Consider the following 16,148-nt stretch of genomic DNA (forward strand, 5'->3'; position numbering starts at 1 on the left):
GAAGGTCCACTAAAGTGATAATGAGTGTGACGCAATTATGTATTATGAAATGTTATTTTATGTTTCGACGTAGTTACCATTCAAATTCAAACACTGTCTTTATCTGTTTCTCGATTCTTTTGAATTTAACTCATCTAATCTGTGTTTAATAGTTAAACCTTTAACCGTGGAAGTAGGGAACCATAGAAAGCGAAGAGAAGTCACATATAACTTGGTTCGCTGAATATGGAGGATGTTCCAACAATTCAAAGCCTGCTTCTTGAATGACACACACGTTTGTATTTTTTTTTATTTTTCCTGCGAACAAAGTCCGATTCGATTTGACTGATTTTTCATTTCCGGGCATAATGTTTAAGGCATGCCTCATCTATAGATATAAATCGAGCAAAAAATTTGTCAAGATCTTGTTGTAAAAACTGAAACGTCTTTGTTGAATTCGTAATCTCGTTTATTACTGTGGGACAAAAAGCATTCTAGAAACGAAGAACGTTGTGTATAACAGACACTTTTTTATAGAAAGACTCCATTTCTTCTACTATAAAACAAACAGTAACCGTTTGCACCGTTTACAACGCTTTAATAACTTGTTCAGTCTTAACTGATGTACGGCAGTCGTTAGTGTACATTCTTCCTCGCTGGAACTCAGCTCACCAACGCATAACCGTACAACAAGGAGGACGTTGTTCTCAATTCTTGATTTACCAGTTCCAATAATTTTCAAGCCGATACGCACCTCAATTTAATCCATTTTTAAGAACACGCATAGACAGACAAACTGGCCTCCTCTGACCTTCTAAACAAATGAAAATTGATTGCTTGATTTATTGTTATAATATGTAATGCCCCAGACATATACGTATGTATCTTTTTATCCGGTACACTATTGACAGAGCGGTCGTGATTTGCTATGTAGTAGTGGTATAATATATTATACCATATATATATTATATATTTTTTGTTGTTTTTATTTTTTAATGATATGGCATACAAAAATACATACAACCCTTAATTGTCACCCCTCTACGATCAAACCCTATTTTTAGTATACTAAGGTTATGTTTCTTGAACTAAAAAAAAAGTTTCCTGGAAATAATATACATGTCAAAACGAAGAAACTTTGGCCGGGTCAGCTGTTATGGATATAATATTATTAGTTTTATATTTGTTTCTTTATTAACAAAAAGGTAGTTTATTAACTGTACCCATACAAAAAAACATAAGTTAAGAGGGGGTTTGAACGCACGAATTCAAACCTGTGTTGGCTCAAAAACGCATAATTAGATAATAAATATTATAAACAGAAATTAATGGAGTAGGTTGAAGTGATTAGCGTCAATGAGCACATCCCAATTGATAAGAATGATACAACTGGAGTATACCTAGTGTATTAAAAATAAAATTATTATACTAAAGATTTAAAATAAATTAATAAACAAAAAAATATAAAGAGGCAAAATAATAAACGGCTCAAATATAAAAGTCTTTCTTTCTACTTCGATTTTGTTCCTTTTGGAGTAGAGCCTCTTGAGCCGTGGGGTTCAAGTGCACAGGCGCTAATAAAAGTTTTAAGTTGGCGACTGGTAGATAGTACCGTTGCCCACAGAGCTGGTGCTTTCCAGCGATTAAGTATCGCAATACAGCGAGGAAATGCTGCCAGCACTGCCACAGGGACCAAGGTTTTTTTAATAATAAATATAAAACGTAATATTATATAAGTAGAGAAATAAGTTCGGTCAAGTTTTTTTATGGGTTCAAATCGAGTGGTGTGGTAAAGATTAAAACCATTCAATAGAATGTTTCGCTTGATAATTATTGGCCAAAATCATTTTTGTGTTGAGCAAATACCATGGTCCCATAATATCCAATCCTAATATAAAATCTGTCAAGTTGATGTGGCATATTTCTACATTGTATTATAGCAATGATATACAGGCCTCATGTTGTTCAATAGGCTACAAAAATCCTGAATATTTATCCCCTTTATATCTATGAATGTAAATAAAACTGGTTGTATGGCTAAAAACTCCAAAATATAATGAAATAGAAAACTTGTTTTGTAATTTAAAATAATAAAATTTCAGTACCAAAAACTGTTCAAAATTTAATTAAAATAGAAAATCTTAGTACGAAAGTTAGTTTCCATAATTCGATAAATAACGACTCTTAATCCATATCTCGTATTCAAGTTTCTCACCACAAGACACTAAAATCTTTGTCGAACTTCACATTTACTACGGTCAAACCAATTGTAACCACTTATATAGATTCTACCTTGATTTAGATTATGAAACAATAAACATCTCAAACAACGAAACCAATTTGCTAATGACACTGCTAGGCTAGGCTTCGCTTTGTTTAAAAGCTAGTACTCATATAATTATATTTTGTACAGGGTAACCAAAACGAATAGTGTATCTCAACATTCGTTGCCTATTGTACGTTTATAACCTTAAGAATGTAAGTATAAATTATAATTGTTTTGCGTCGAATAAAATGATTATTATTTTATACATCATCGTCATCATTAAGAAGAGTTGAATATATTAAATTCACTATTTATAGATTCCATGGGGATGTAAGTACCCAGTAGTATATTATTATAATGAAATCAAATCCATCAGTGAGCCTTGTCTCTGTAATAGTAAAGTTTGAAACTTCTGTATACAACTTAGATCTCAATGGTATTAAATATTCATGTAATCAAAGTATTCCTTTAATCACAGGGACGGGCTGTGGGGCCCTTTGTCTAAAATATATATTTTAATAACTGTGTAAAATTTATTTACAAATATTTTTTTTAAATACGCACGTTTCATTCAAAATGTTACCTAAGTTACCGTATAGTGTATAATTTATTGGCGAGGCTTAATAGAAAATAGAGACATGTCTCTGATAAACTAATATTTATTTATTTAATGATTAGTAATCTTACAGCTTACAAACATATTATAAAACAAAACAAATAGACAATACAGAAAGCCAAAACAGATTACATAGATAAACAATATATATGTAACAGAAAACAAGTAAATACATTAATGGATAAAATATTTTGATTGTTTTTTAAACTGAAATTTAACATCTGAAACAACAAATAGTTTACTGCTCCTTTGATGAGGTGGAAAATATCAATATCCTCATAGTTGGTGTCATAGCTAGATAATATTACATCCAATAACGTCCAAACGGGGAATTGGCATTAGTTTTCTTAATTATTTCAGGAATTAATTACTATTTGACTGTTTTTGTTAAGGTCTGAGACATCTCGGAGTTCTTACGATGCTTGTAAACGAAAGTTTGTTGAGGGTTACGCTTATAATGACACACTTACACAAATCATATTGGCTATCATTATTGTGAAGGTTTAAACACAAATTACTAACAGAAATATAAACATTATAATAATATCATCTGCGCAGACTGCGTATGGGATCGATGTTTGAACTGACAGTAATATTCACTAGTAACTCTCTCTTCTCTCTATTTCTCTAATAGTACATTACGATTATTAGCTACAAAATTAATGCCCGATTATTTAACGAATAACAGATTAGCCCGATATTTTAATTTCCGATTAAATAGATTTAATCAGATCAACCCAATGATCTCTTTACTTAATGTTTTAAAAATTTCGATGAACAATACCGATTTCGGCTGAAGGACTAAAATTAAGTATTTGTTATTTCGAATATCAAAATTTCTGAAAGGCCCCATTTGGAAATACTGAGTCTAAAGTTAAAATTAATGTACATAACTAATGTTATATGAATTATATAGATATCTCGTAATTGATATAGAGCGCTTTGGGCTCTCCAATTTGCGTCAATTATATAGTATTAAACAATATAGCTTCTTATTCTGAAAGACATAATTTGATGTTAATGCAAACACAATTGAGCTTTTGAGTAATGAGCTCCTGTTTCTGATGATTGATGATGATTATTTCATTTTTTAACAATATAAACGCAGCATAGCTAGCTATCTACTCATATGGAAATTGTATTAGTTTTCAATAACAAACTCCCCCGCGAAATTAACTAAATAAATTCAAAGCCCTTGTTATACGTAAATGAATCAATAAAGCTTTTTATAAATAAGACGAATATTTAAATTACCCTAATCGTTGGAATTCATTAGCTCCAGTTCAAACAATTTGTGTAACTCAAAACTTAGCGATAAAAAAGAGTTACAAGGAGTTTCTTGCCAGTTGTTCTTGCCCCATATACTACGCCCTTGACTTGCGAACTAGTAGTAAATGTAAATTTACAATTAATTTAACTTTTTTCTGACGTTCATAAGTGTACTTGTTTACCTATATGAATAAAGTTATTTTGAGTTTGAGTTTATCAACCGTTCGTTATTTTTCTATAACGCCTACAAAATATATACTAATACGCCGTCGGGGCGACTTTCCGTTAATTATTGATCAGGATTAAAAAAGTCGTCGAAAGTCTCTCTTCTATTTTATATTACAGAAAATTATGGAACTTCATAGAAAATGTTGTTATAAATAATTTAAATAAATATATCGGATGATTGGTTAGATCGCTGTTTTGGATTTCTACTGACCTCTTAGGTTACGGCCACAAAATTTCTAACCAGAATTGTAACTACTTTGATACATGTAGTGAAATTGAGCTTTTGAAATTTATTCTCATGAAACATAGTGTGATGCTCTTCTTATAATCAATCTATATATAAAAGTTGAATATATGTACAAAATTTTAAAGTAAAACCTCAATTTGGTATTATACAATCAACGTCAGCCACATAGTCGTTCATGGTTGACGAAATTGACTTACTTTTTATGTAAGATTTTTGCATTTTTGAATTTAAAATCGTAATTATGTACTGTTATTATAATCAGAGTAAAAACTAATTCCTACATACTTCAAAAATTAATCCAAGAACTTAGACACAATATTAGTATATGTTTCTTAATTGTAGGTATATTTTGTAAGGATGTTTGTAACATGCCTCCATCAGTACTTAGTCACTCTCAATAGAGTAAGGCAGTAATTAATATTAAAAAGACTAATCTTAGGATTGTTTCACAATAATTGCAAACAGCTACCGCAGATGTGTCAATTTATCTGCTAAGCGCAATTTGCATAAATGTATGTCACACACAGATATCTTATTTTTTTAGAAAATCCTAAATATACAGCCGAAAATTACAGCAATTTTATCATGCAACAAAGTCACAATTAACAAATATTACGTGCCTAATTACTTGATTATACTAATGTTGCATTATCTGTAATGTCTTCAATATCATTACCTTAACTAAATGGACAGAAATAGAATTATCATATTAGCTGATGACAAAGGCGGTAATTATGTTAAGTCGGGGTTGGAATTAGACAATAAGCGAGCCTCTTCACAGGTTGTGTTCTTCTTTGGATTCTGCTACTAACATCGACCTGTTTTCGCACTCCTCTACTGCTTAATTTAAGAATAAGTTAAAACAATTATTAATGTCCTAAGCCTTGTATCTTTCTTCTTTATTATATATTTACCTTTTAGTACCCTTTTAGTTTATAGTGAATATCTTTTCAATTAATAATAACACTATCTTAAACCAGGTAATATAGTGGTTAGGGTGACTTTCAAACGAGGCGTTCCAATGCACCAATGGTTTTATGTGTTAAAATACGCAATTAACAATCAGCAGTGTTGGCCTAGTGACTTGACTCTCTTTCTATATGCGCATTTAACATACGCTCGAACGGTGAAGGAAAACATCGTAAGAAAAACGGCTTGTCTCTTGTCAGGGAGGCAGATCACCTACTTCCCTATTAGATTGACAAATGATCATGAAACACATACAGAAACCTAAGGCCCCCTAAAAGTTGTAGCGCCACTGATTTATTGATTAATTTAAAATAAAATGATTAATGAAACAGATGTAATTTAAATTCCATTTGGCACCACTGGCTGTACTATTTTAGAAAAGGTTATGGTGTAAAAATATTCAGCGACGCAGAAATAAGTAAGTCATAAGAGATTAAGCTTACAAAAATTACTCAAAAAATTGCCTGATAGTCTGAAAGAATTAGCAATTAAAAAATTCCATCAACCATGAACAACCATGTGCTGCGATTATTTCTACTAACTTACTATTAAAACTCCTACAAAGTTGTTTGTATAATACCAAATCGAAGTTTTACTTTAAATTTATATACATATGTATATATTCAACTGTTATATGAAAAATACTTTAGATTTTATAAAGAGAATTACTCTGTTTCAGGAGAATAATTGGCAATAAAAAATAAGCTCAATTTCACTATGAGGTCAGTAGAAATCCAAAACGGCGATCTAACCAATCATCCGATACATTTATTTAAAGTATTATTTATAACAACATTTACTATGACGTTCTATAATTTTCTGTAATCTATATATATATATAAAAGAAGCCCTATTTCCCTCGTCACGGTCACGGCATCACGCGTGAGCGGCTGGACCGATATCGCTAATTCTTTTTTTGTTGTATTTGTTATTGTCAGAAGGTTTTTATGGAAGAAAACATTATGAAAGAAGCGCGGAAAATTAGAAAATAAAAATAATACTTAACCACCATATATATTATCCTGACTTTTGTTACGTTAGCATTTTTTTGTCATTTCATTAAACCTTTTTTGATGTAACCTTATGGCGTTTGACATAACATTGACAGAATGCGTGCTGCAAATATCGTCAAAAAGGATGTAAAAACACGGAATATCGATTAAAACAAATGCTTCGATCGGAGTTATTAAATTGATAAAATACATATAAAATAAGTAATTTATGATTTCTCACAAAAAAATAATTTCTTGGTGCACATCACCGTTAGTTCATAGGTATCACGTCTCATAATAAAAGTTTAATTAAGTATGGAGTTTTGTAAAGATTGAAATATTTTTTAAGTTAATTATACCGACTTTTTTATCCTGATCAAGAATCAAAGCAAAGTCGCCCCAGCGGTTTTATTTTGTAGGCGTTATAGCAATATAACGAACTCTATAGATAGCTATCTATGCTGTGTTTATATAGTTAAACATATCCTAATGTTTAACAAAATGAAATCATTTCAGAAGTTCCTTCACGCAGATGTTAAATTCTTTGGCTACTGTATGTTCTTTGACATTCGCGAGTAAACTTAATTTTAGTCTTTCATCCGAACTCGGCATAGTGAAAAAATATCGGCACAATCCAATCGTTATCTAATTGGCCATTAATTTTGTAGCTAATAATCGTAATGTACTATTAGAGAAATAGAGAAGTAGTTCCTAGTGAATATTACTGTCAGTTCAACAATCTGTCCCATACGCAGTCTGCGCAGGTGATATTAAAGTTCACACACACTTTTATTTCAGTTTGTCTATATGTGTATATTTCTGTTAGTAACTTTTGTTTAAACCTTCACAATATTGATATCCAAAAACAGATACAATAGTTTAAGGATATGTGTAATTGGGTCATTAACAAACTTTTCTTAAAGCACAACCCACAACAAACTTTCGTTTACAGGCAAAACATCGTAAGAACTCCGGGATGTCTCAGACCTTAACATCAACGGCCAAATAGTAATTCTATCTCAAAACAATTACTAAAACTATTGCCAATTCCCCGTTTGGACGTTATGAGACATCATATTAGTTTATCATAGAGATGTCTCTCTTTTCCATTATAAGGCTTGACAATAAATCATGCTCTATACCGTAACTTAGACGGTAGGTAGGTAGGTGGACTCAATTTCCGCACTTAGACACGTAGTCGGTCCGTTGTGCGTAGAAGCCCTGGCTAATTTAGCCAGCCCAACTCCTTCCAGAAGCACAGAAGTCTCCCGGGCACTTCACAGGCTTCGCGGAGCGACCTCACTGTTCCGAGGATTTTTGTACGTTGATTAGCCACAGCCTCGCATTCCAGGACTACGTGGGTGACTGATTCCTCTGCGCTGAAACAGCCTCTGCACAAGGGGCTGTCTGTTGCGCCTAGGACGAAAAGATGTTTGTTAAGGAGACAATGGCCCGTGATTGTCCCTATGATTGTTTTGAGATTGGTTCTGTTCAGGTTTAGAAGTCGCTTAGTAAGTTGCGGGTTCACAGCCGGCAGAGCCATTTTGGACTGTTTGCAATCTACACTTCGCGACCATCGTTGATTCTGGAGTACAGTGGATCTCTGGCGGATCCAGGTTCGAACCAGCGAGAAGGGCAAGGGGAGGAGCGGATGCGGGCCAGCAGGTATCATACCAGAGCCTCTTCTCGCAAGCTCGTCGGCTGCATCGTTGCCGAGAGAGCCACTGTGTCCCTTAATCCACTGTAAGGTAACTCTATTTGTTAGAGCTATTGCCTCCAGTGCTTCGTGACACTCCAGTATTAATTTGCTGTTTGTGTTTTCGTTACCGAGCGCCATCAGCACGGATGCACTGTCCGATATGAGCTTAATGTAAAAGTCATTGACTCCCATCCGCTGTACGGCTCTGGCTGCTTCGGTTAGAGCGACACATTCACATTGGAAGATTGTGCTTTGTGTGCCCAGAGGTAGGTGTATGTTGATGTTGAGATCAAAGGAGAAAATACCAGCGCCTGAGCCACACCCTGTTTTTGAACCATCAGTGTATATACGTAGCTCATTCAGGGGCGACTGATCTTGCTCCTCTTCTCTCGGTTGTATAAGATATTTCTTGTTGAATATTAATTGATTAGTGATTCTGTCACATGGCGCAGCTATAAGAGGTTGGTACTCTATTGCCCTGTTGAGAATCACTGTGTGTGAACTGTAGTGGTTTTTTCCCCATAGGTCCAATACCATAAGCCTGATGGCCGCTAGTGCCGCCTCCTGCTGTATGTGTAGGTCTAGAGGTAAGATTTGCAGGGCTATCTCCATTGCTGCGGTCGGAGTTGTTCTCATACAACCGCTAGCAGCGGACAAGGCAAGCCTTTGGAAGCGTCCCAGTTTCGTGATCGCCATTTGAAGTTCAGATCTTGGCCACCAAACCAGGGCTCCATAGGCCAGCATTGGCCTGATTATGGCAGTGTATAGCCATAATGTTATTTTAGGCGATAAGCCCCATTTCACGCCTAGCATCTTTTTGCATTGATAGAAGGCGATCGTTGCTTTGCTCAGTTTGTGTTCTAGGTGTTTGTTCCAGAGCAGTTTACTGTCCAGAATCACACCCAAGTACTTTATTTCATTTTTGAGTTTGATTTGTGTGTTGAAGAGTTTTGGAAGCCTGTGTGGTCCCAGAACCCTCCGGTTTGTAAAGAGTATTAACTCTGTTTTTGATGGGTTGACAGATAGCTCGTGCTTGTTGCACCATCTCTCAATTACTTTGAAAGCCCTTCCCATGAGATCGCATAGGGTACTTTCAAAGCTTCCCGATATCAAGATAGCTATGTCGTCCGCATAACCCACTGTGTAGAGGTTGCCAGCGTTGAGTTCTGTGATGAGCTCGTTAACTACGAGGTTCCACAGTAGCGGCGATAAGACACCACCTTGCGGACAGCCTCTGCTGACAATGCCCCGTGTCGTGGAATTAACAGTGAACTGTATAGCTCGTTGTTTTAGCATGTTGTTTATCCACCCTATCAGGGTTGATGATACTCCACATGTAACGAGTGCTCTGGTAATGCTCGTGAAGTTTGTTTTGTCAAAAGCGCCTTCGATGTCAATAAATGCACCAAGGGTTGACTGTTTTAACTTCAGGGAGTCGCCAATGCGAGACACAACGTTGTGGAGTGATGAATCCGTTGACTTGCCTGGGCTGTAGGCATGCTGATTTGGGTGCAGGAATTTGGATAGCGATACCTGGCTACGTATTTCCAGATCTCCAAGCCTCTCCATTGTTTTTAACAGGAAAGATGTGAGGCTTATGGGTCTGAAGGATTTCGCCTGGGTATAGTCCTCTCTGCCTGGTTTTGGGATGAATATTATTTTCACTTCCCTCCATTTCAAAGGTATGTAGCGGTGGGCTATACATGCTCGGAAGATTGAGACAAGATAGTCCACCAAAAGGTTTCCACTCCATCTTAGTAGGCCTGGGAAGATGCCATCCAGGCCAGCCGCTTTGAATGGTAGGAAGGAGTTGATTGCCCATGTTACTTTTTCATTTGTGATTATTTTGTGAGCTACATTCCAGTCTGAGTCGGTGGTGGCTCTTTCTGAGTAGGGTTGCCATGCTTGGTCGTTGGCAATTATGCAGCCTGGAAAGTGTGTTTCCATCAGTAGTACACATGTTTCTGCATCGGTTTTTGTAAATGATTTATCAGGTTTTTTAAGACAACCGATTGAGTGATAAGGCTCACTAGAGAGGCATGATTTCACTCTGGTTGCCTGGTTGTTGCTTTCAATGCTGGTGCAGAAGTGTCTCCAGCACTCTTGCTTCCTAGAACGTAAAAGTTTTTTGAATCGTCTTCTCGCGATTTTGTACTTGTCCCAGTCGGCAGGTAAACGGGTATTTCCTGCTCTATTGAACAGCTTCCTGACCTTCTTTCGGTGTCTCTCCAGTTCGGGGCACCACCAGTTATGTCTACTCCCCCACCTAGGCATGGTAAGGGGACACGTCCGTTCAAAGCTGGTCTGGAGTAGGGACGTTAGGTTATTTACATGTTTGTCTATGTCTTGTACATCAATGGTGGTTGGTATTGTTAGTTTGCTTACCTCTGAGCCGATTATACTGTAAAATTTTACTGAATCAGTTCTCCGAGGTATGCGTCGTGGTTGTGGTTTAGGTAGCTCCCCTTTGATTGTAAAGCGGATCCACCTGTGATCTGAGCATGATAGCTCTCTGGAGACATGCCAATCTGACAGACCAGAGGTCACCATTGTTAGATCGATTATGGTTTGCGAGCGTGCGTTGATAAAGGTTGGTTCAGAGCCGCTGTTTGCTAAGATAAGATTATTGCTAAGAATGAAGTTAAGCATATTCTCACCTCGAGCGTTGGTATTTGCATTACCCCATAGCGTGTGGTGCGCGTTGGAGTCTGCTGCGATTATAAGCTCCAGTTTCTCCCTCTCACAGTAGTCAGCCAGAAGGCCGAGTTCTGGAGTGGGCACGTCCTCGTCACCCGGTAAGTAGGCGGACGCCAGGACGATGTCTGGATGTGCGTCCCTAGGTAACCTAATGGATGTAAGGTCCCTTGAACACAGTTCGTTAATTAGGTATGCTGGTACATGTTTAGGTATGATAATGCAGGTTCTTGGGTTACTTACTGAGGTATCCAGCAAAAGTTTACCACCGGTGTTACCCAGGCCGCATACCTTGCCATTCCTGATCCACGGCTCCTGGATCGCGGCAATGGTCTTCGGGTTGGTCTCCAGCAGTCTGCGTAGTGAAGCCGACGCTGTTTGGCTGTGCTGGAGGTTGGTCTGGATAAGGTCAGTCCGGTTAAGGGGAGGAGCGCAAACAGCTGTCGCTGAATTCACTCCCCCCTGTCTCCTGAAAGAACTCGTCATCCGAGGTTAGTTGCACCGGTGAGGGTGGTTGTTGAACTGTCTCCATGGGGACGTTTACCTCGGCAACCGCGGCTATCTCCGTCGTTGACGAGGGCGGCTTTGGCCCCGAGGATCCCGTCCCCGATGTACTGGCAGTAGTTACTGTGGCGGCAGCTACCACTGAGGGTTCATCCTTTTCCAGAATTCGGATATAGATGTTCCCCATCAGATAGTAGATGCGGCGTTCGTGTGCCTTGATCTTTGAGATCTCATATTCCGGAACACGAAGGAACAAAGATACGCCTGTCGGGTCCTGTGTTCTACGTTCGTGAGTCAGGGTCCAAGATCTGATGTTTAGGTGGCGGTTTTGCCTGGTGATCAGTTTCCGTAAAGTTTCCGTGCTACCAGTGAACTCTGGAACATGCAGTAAGCACGGCACCTTCTTCGGAATGTCTGACTGAGGCCGTACCACCAGTTTGGTGTCCGGTATCGGATTGTTGATGAACTGTTGATAACTTAGACGGTAACTCTGCTCCAATAATTCGATAGTTCCGTCACCTACTAAAAAAATATCGCTTCTTAATTTCACATTTTTTAAATATAAAAAAAACTTCAAAATCGCGAGACTAACCTAACTATCGTTTTCCAAATAAGGAAAATTATTCCCGAGTGATTATGAAATAAACAAAGACAATGCATTAAAAATATAAACATTCTAAAATAAAGGACACCTTAATACATTTAAATCTTTATCATAACAAACAAATATACAGTATTTACAATTTTTCTTATCTACATAGTAATAATAAACGTAATTAAATATTAATAAAAAAAAATTATAACTAATTTATATAGTTTGGTCCCTGTGGCAGTGTACCTTTAAAACTGGCAGCATTTCCACGCTGTATTGTGATACTTATTCGTTAAGCGAGAAAAGCATCAGCTCTGAGGTCACCGGTACTATATATATGTATCTATCTATCACATATATGTAAATAAAAATTAAAAAATATACGCGGCTCGCTAGTAATTCTATGTATTCTTTACAAATGTTACGTGAACTTATGAATTTAAAAAAATAATAAATGGCTTGATGTATTATTAATATTTTGTATTACACTGAATTTTTATTTATTTTTTATTTTATTTATTTATTTACACTTCGTTACACTACAAAATAAAAATAAAAATTAACATAATTCAATCAAAAGGAGGGCAACTTTCGGCCTTATCGCTTACGAGCGATCTCTTCCAGGCAACCACTTTAATATCCTTTTTAATATCCTTTTAATATGTTTTAAGTTTTTGTTTCGTTATTAAACTGATATACGTGTAGTACAAAACAGTTGCGACTATCACCAATGAAATTAGTAAGAGAGATGCTAATTTAAGTACAAATTCTACTTCATAGTACTCAATCCAGGACATATTAGCATTGGCAGATCGAAGGTGCTTCGCGCCTCCATGGCGCAGCACATACTCTGTCCACCACACCGCGCGATCTAACGCACTCTGTGGCTGATCCTCCATGAGTGTCCGGAGTTTTACTGTGTTTTCCCTGTAACTGTAAGTTTATCCTTCATTAAATCGATATATTTAACTAGAAAGGAATTATCAGGATGTATATAATGTTGGTCCAATTTAATGATTATTACTCAATATAATATGAAAGATTCGTTATAAGGGCAGTGTTACATAAATATTTTAATAACTCAAAATAAGAAAATACTAATTAATTTGAGGTTGCTAAATTTTCTCAAGATCCTATAAAAATACTAAATCTTAAAAGCCGGGTGTAGAACGCAAAACAATGCCGAATTCTATCCTTTGAATTTACTTATTAATGAACATACCTGGTATCATCTATAACGGTATGAATAGCTGTTTCTAATTCTTCTTCAGTGAGGGACTCCATGTCAAGTTTCATACCAATTTTGAAATAAACATATCTATCTGAATTAAACCACTGGTCTCCAAGCATCGGCACTCCTATTGTTGGTACTCCAGCAGTTATAGCCTCGTCAGTGGACTGCAAACCACCTTGCGTGATGAACAGTTTTATATTTGGATGTCCTTAAAAACATAAAAAATTACTTAAATGCAGAATTTTTATACCTGTGATCTCATGATATGTTTATTGTAACAGAATAGAAAATAAAATCAGCAAAAATCTATTTCATTAACACAATAAACTGATGTATATTTTATCTAAACATAATTATATCAAACTAATTTAGACTTCTGCTACATTGAGTTTACAGATAAATTATGTAACATATTTGTGTTTACATTCCTTAAAAAGATTAATTTCAATATTTATAAATAAATATTTACTAGACGGCGGGAACTTCGTTACTTACTTAATAAATCTGATTGTGGCAGCCATTTTGAGATCTTGATGTTTTCCGATTTACCAGGTAGTTCTGGTTTTTCCCATTTCCATAATACATCGTATTTTAATCTAGCAAACACCCGAACAAATAATTGTATTCTATCAGGAGATAGAACCGATGAGAGAACGTTGGAACCAAAACTTAAGTATATCACACCGTTTTTGGATGAGTCGAGATAATTTTGAAGATCCTGAAAATTGTGTTAGATAGGTATTTAGTCGTTAATATTTTATACAGCACTAGCTCCGGCTTGGCATGGGTAAGTGGCTTTGCGTGGTATGTAAATTAATATGTTTAAATTATTTCGTTCGCTAGAAGAAGAGAAGAAATCCTGGTTTTTAGGTAGTTAAAAACCTGCCTTGGAGTTCAAAGTATAAATAACAATTATCGAATGTAATAATTGTACAAGCGATCTACGAGTTTAGTGCGAAGGCAATTCATTTTAAACAAAGAGTTTACTTATCGATATATGTATTAAGGCTTTCAAAAATGATTTTAAATTTTAAATACACTTTTAATAACATACCTCCATAGGTTTATATAATTCTTTGTTTTTTACGGCATGTTAAGGTACTTACCGTAGGTAAAGCTTTCCTTTGGTTTTTATAAATACCCCAAATTGTAATGACATTAGGTGGTAAAGGTTGATTGCTAATCCACATTGGATGAGCGTTTAAAAACATCATATCAATATTATTATTTATTTCCTTGAAATCGGGCACATTTATTCCCAAGATCTGACGCCATATATTACCATCATCTATTTCCATTGATGACCACAGTCTTCGAAAGAATAAATTTCTGTATAACTCTTGAGCTTTCTCCCAAAATGTAAGATTATATGTTCTTTGTTGAATTAGTTTCGGAAATAAAAACGGGTGCGTTAGAGCACCTACAGCAGTATCTTCATTTCCGAACATACCATATGAACTAATTAATATTACTGGAGCTTTAAATATATAAGAATAATAATAAGCGTGTGTTTGCCAGGCTTCAACGAATATCAAATCAAATTTTTCTTGTCCGTTAATTAAATCTTGGATTCGTTGATGCTTTAATTGAACAGATGCCAAGTTAGTATTCATAACTACAAATCTTTCCATCTGATCGTATATATCAGACTTCTTTCCCAATTTAACATTGTATGTTAAATTTTCCTTCATAACTCTGTATGATATATCACGAACATCTATTTCTGTAAAGTTTTTTGGAGAGTTACCGGCGGAGTATATCGGATCTGTAGTTATGATTGTTAGATCATGTCCTCGTCTTGCTAATTCTTGCATTAATGGCCTAAACACAACTTGATGGCTTACGGATGGAGTTGGAAATACCGCGAGAATCTTTGCTGTATTTGCTACCGTCAATGCATATGATAACACCAAAATTGTTAATGTATGCATTGTGAAATTACTAAGTCTGTTGTCGCTGACTTCAGTATTTATACTAAAGTATCAAGGCCTTCGATTGGTCTTTTATCTGGTCAAGATTACGTGGTGTTTTAAATGGGCGTAATCTCTACCGCAGATAACAAACGCCGCTGCTATATTTAAATAAATAAAAAAACACACTTAAAGAAAAAGTACACATGAATAATGATAATATCAGGTCAGCTAGGATTAGAATAGGAACGGGAAGTTATCCATCCATAGCCTTAGTCACTCAGAAAAGACCTTAAAGGATTTGCAAAAAAAGAGTTTTGAGATGGGGTTTCAAGGTTATAGTTTTCGAACGAGTGTAAACTATGGTTTCCTAAAAATCTAAAACGTTATTGAAATAGAAATGAGTTTTAGGATTAAACAATATAGAATATAACAGGTGGCAAACATGAATATTACATCGCTAACGAATGGGTAACCAATACGTGTTGCAATGGTTGCGTAATATTTTGTAATACACTCGCTCCTTGTCCGTTCTGGCTGTTCTCATCTTGTCTTTTGGGTGATTTCATCGTAATGCTATCGTTAAGGAACAGATAAATGCTTTAGCTGAACGGGACTCAAGGCATGGTTATCAAAAAGATCATTAAGTAAATCAAATTTACTTGATGGTAAACACACTTTGTGTGGTGGGACACTTAAACCACGCTCAAGCCTCATCGATAAGTAGACTCTTTGTGTCAATCGCAGCAAAATTGCGTCTAAAGACTACAGTGGGTGTTTGTTTAGGAGGTTTGAGATAGAGAAACTAATAAAGGAGGTCGTAATGAGAAAAATCAACAACAGGAAGTGATTATAAGGTCCAAAAGGTCAGGAATGGAGCCTGGAACTTTGTGCGTAGCGCTGAGATTTAAATAAGTTTCTACGAGTCGGTGATGGAGAGCAATTTTTC

At 35.9% G+C, this 16,148-nt stretch overlaps 1 protein-coding gene across 1 annotated transcript; it reads right to left on the reverse strand.

The window, feature by feature from the left end:
- Positions 1-12,640: 12,640 nt before the first annotated feature.
- LOC123711349 (UDP-glycosyltransferase UGT5-like) lies at positions 12,641-15,862 on the reverse strand. Its single transcript, XM_045663889.1, has 4 exons — positions 14,396-15,862; positions 13,785-14,007; positions 13,278-13,497; positions 12,641-12,988 (listed from the first exon to the last, which is right to left on the reverse strand). The coding sequence occupies exons 1-4, from the start codon at positions 15,218-15,220 to the stop codon at positions 12,712-12,714; spliced, it is 1,545 nt and encodes a 514-aa protein (XP_045519845.1). The 5' UTR covers positions 15,221-15,862; the 3' UTR covers positions 12,641-12,711.
- Between the last annotated feature and the right edge of the window lie 286 nt (positions 15,863-16,148).

Source organism: Pieris brassicae, chromosome 6, assembly GCF_905147105.1.
Source record: "Pieris brassicae chromosome 6, ilPieBrab1.1, whole genome shotgun sequence".
NCBI lineage: Eukaryota > Metazoa > Arthropoda > Insecta > Lepidoptera > Pieridae > Pieris > Pieris brassicae.

Bases quoted from the DNA above. Each gene is read 5' to 3' on its own strand.
- LOC123711349 (XM_045663889.1), bottom strand. From the start codon at position 15,220: ATGCATACATTAACAATTTTGGTGTTATCATATGCATTGACGGTAGCA. The intron at 14,008-14,395 runs GTAAGTACCTTA...CACAATTTTCAG, and splicing joins AAAGGAAAGCTTTACCTACG to GATCTTCAAAATTATCTCGA. The intron at 13,498-13,784 runs GTAAGTAACGAA...TATGTTTTTAAG, and splicing joins GCCACAATCAGATTTATTAA to GACATCCAAATATAAAACTG.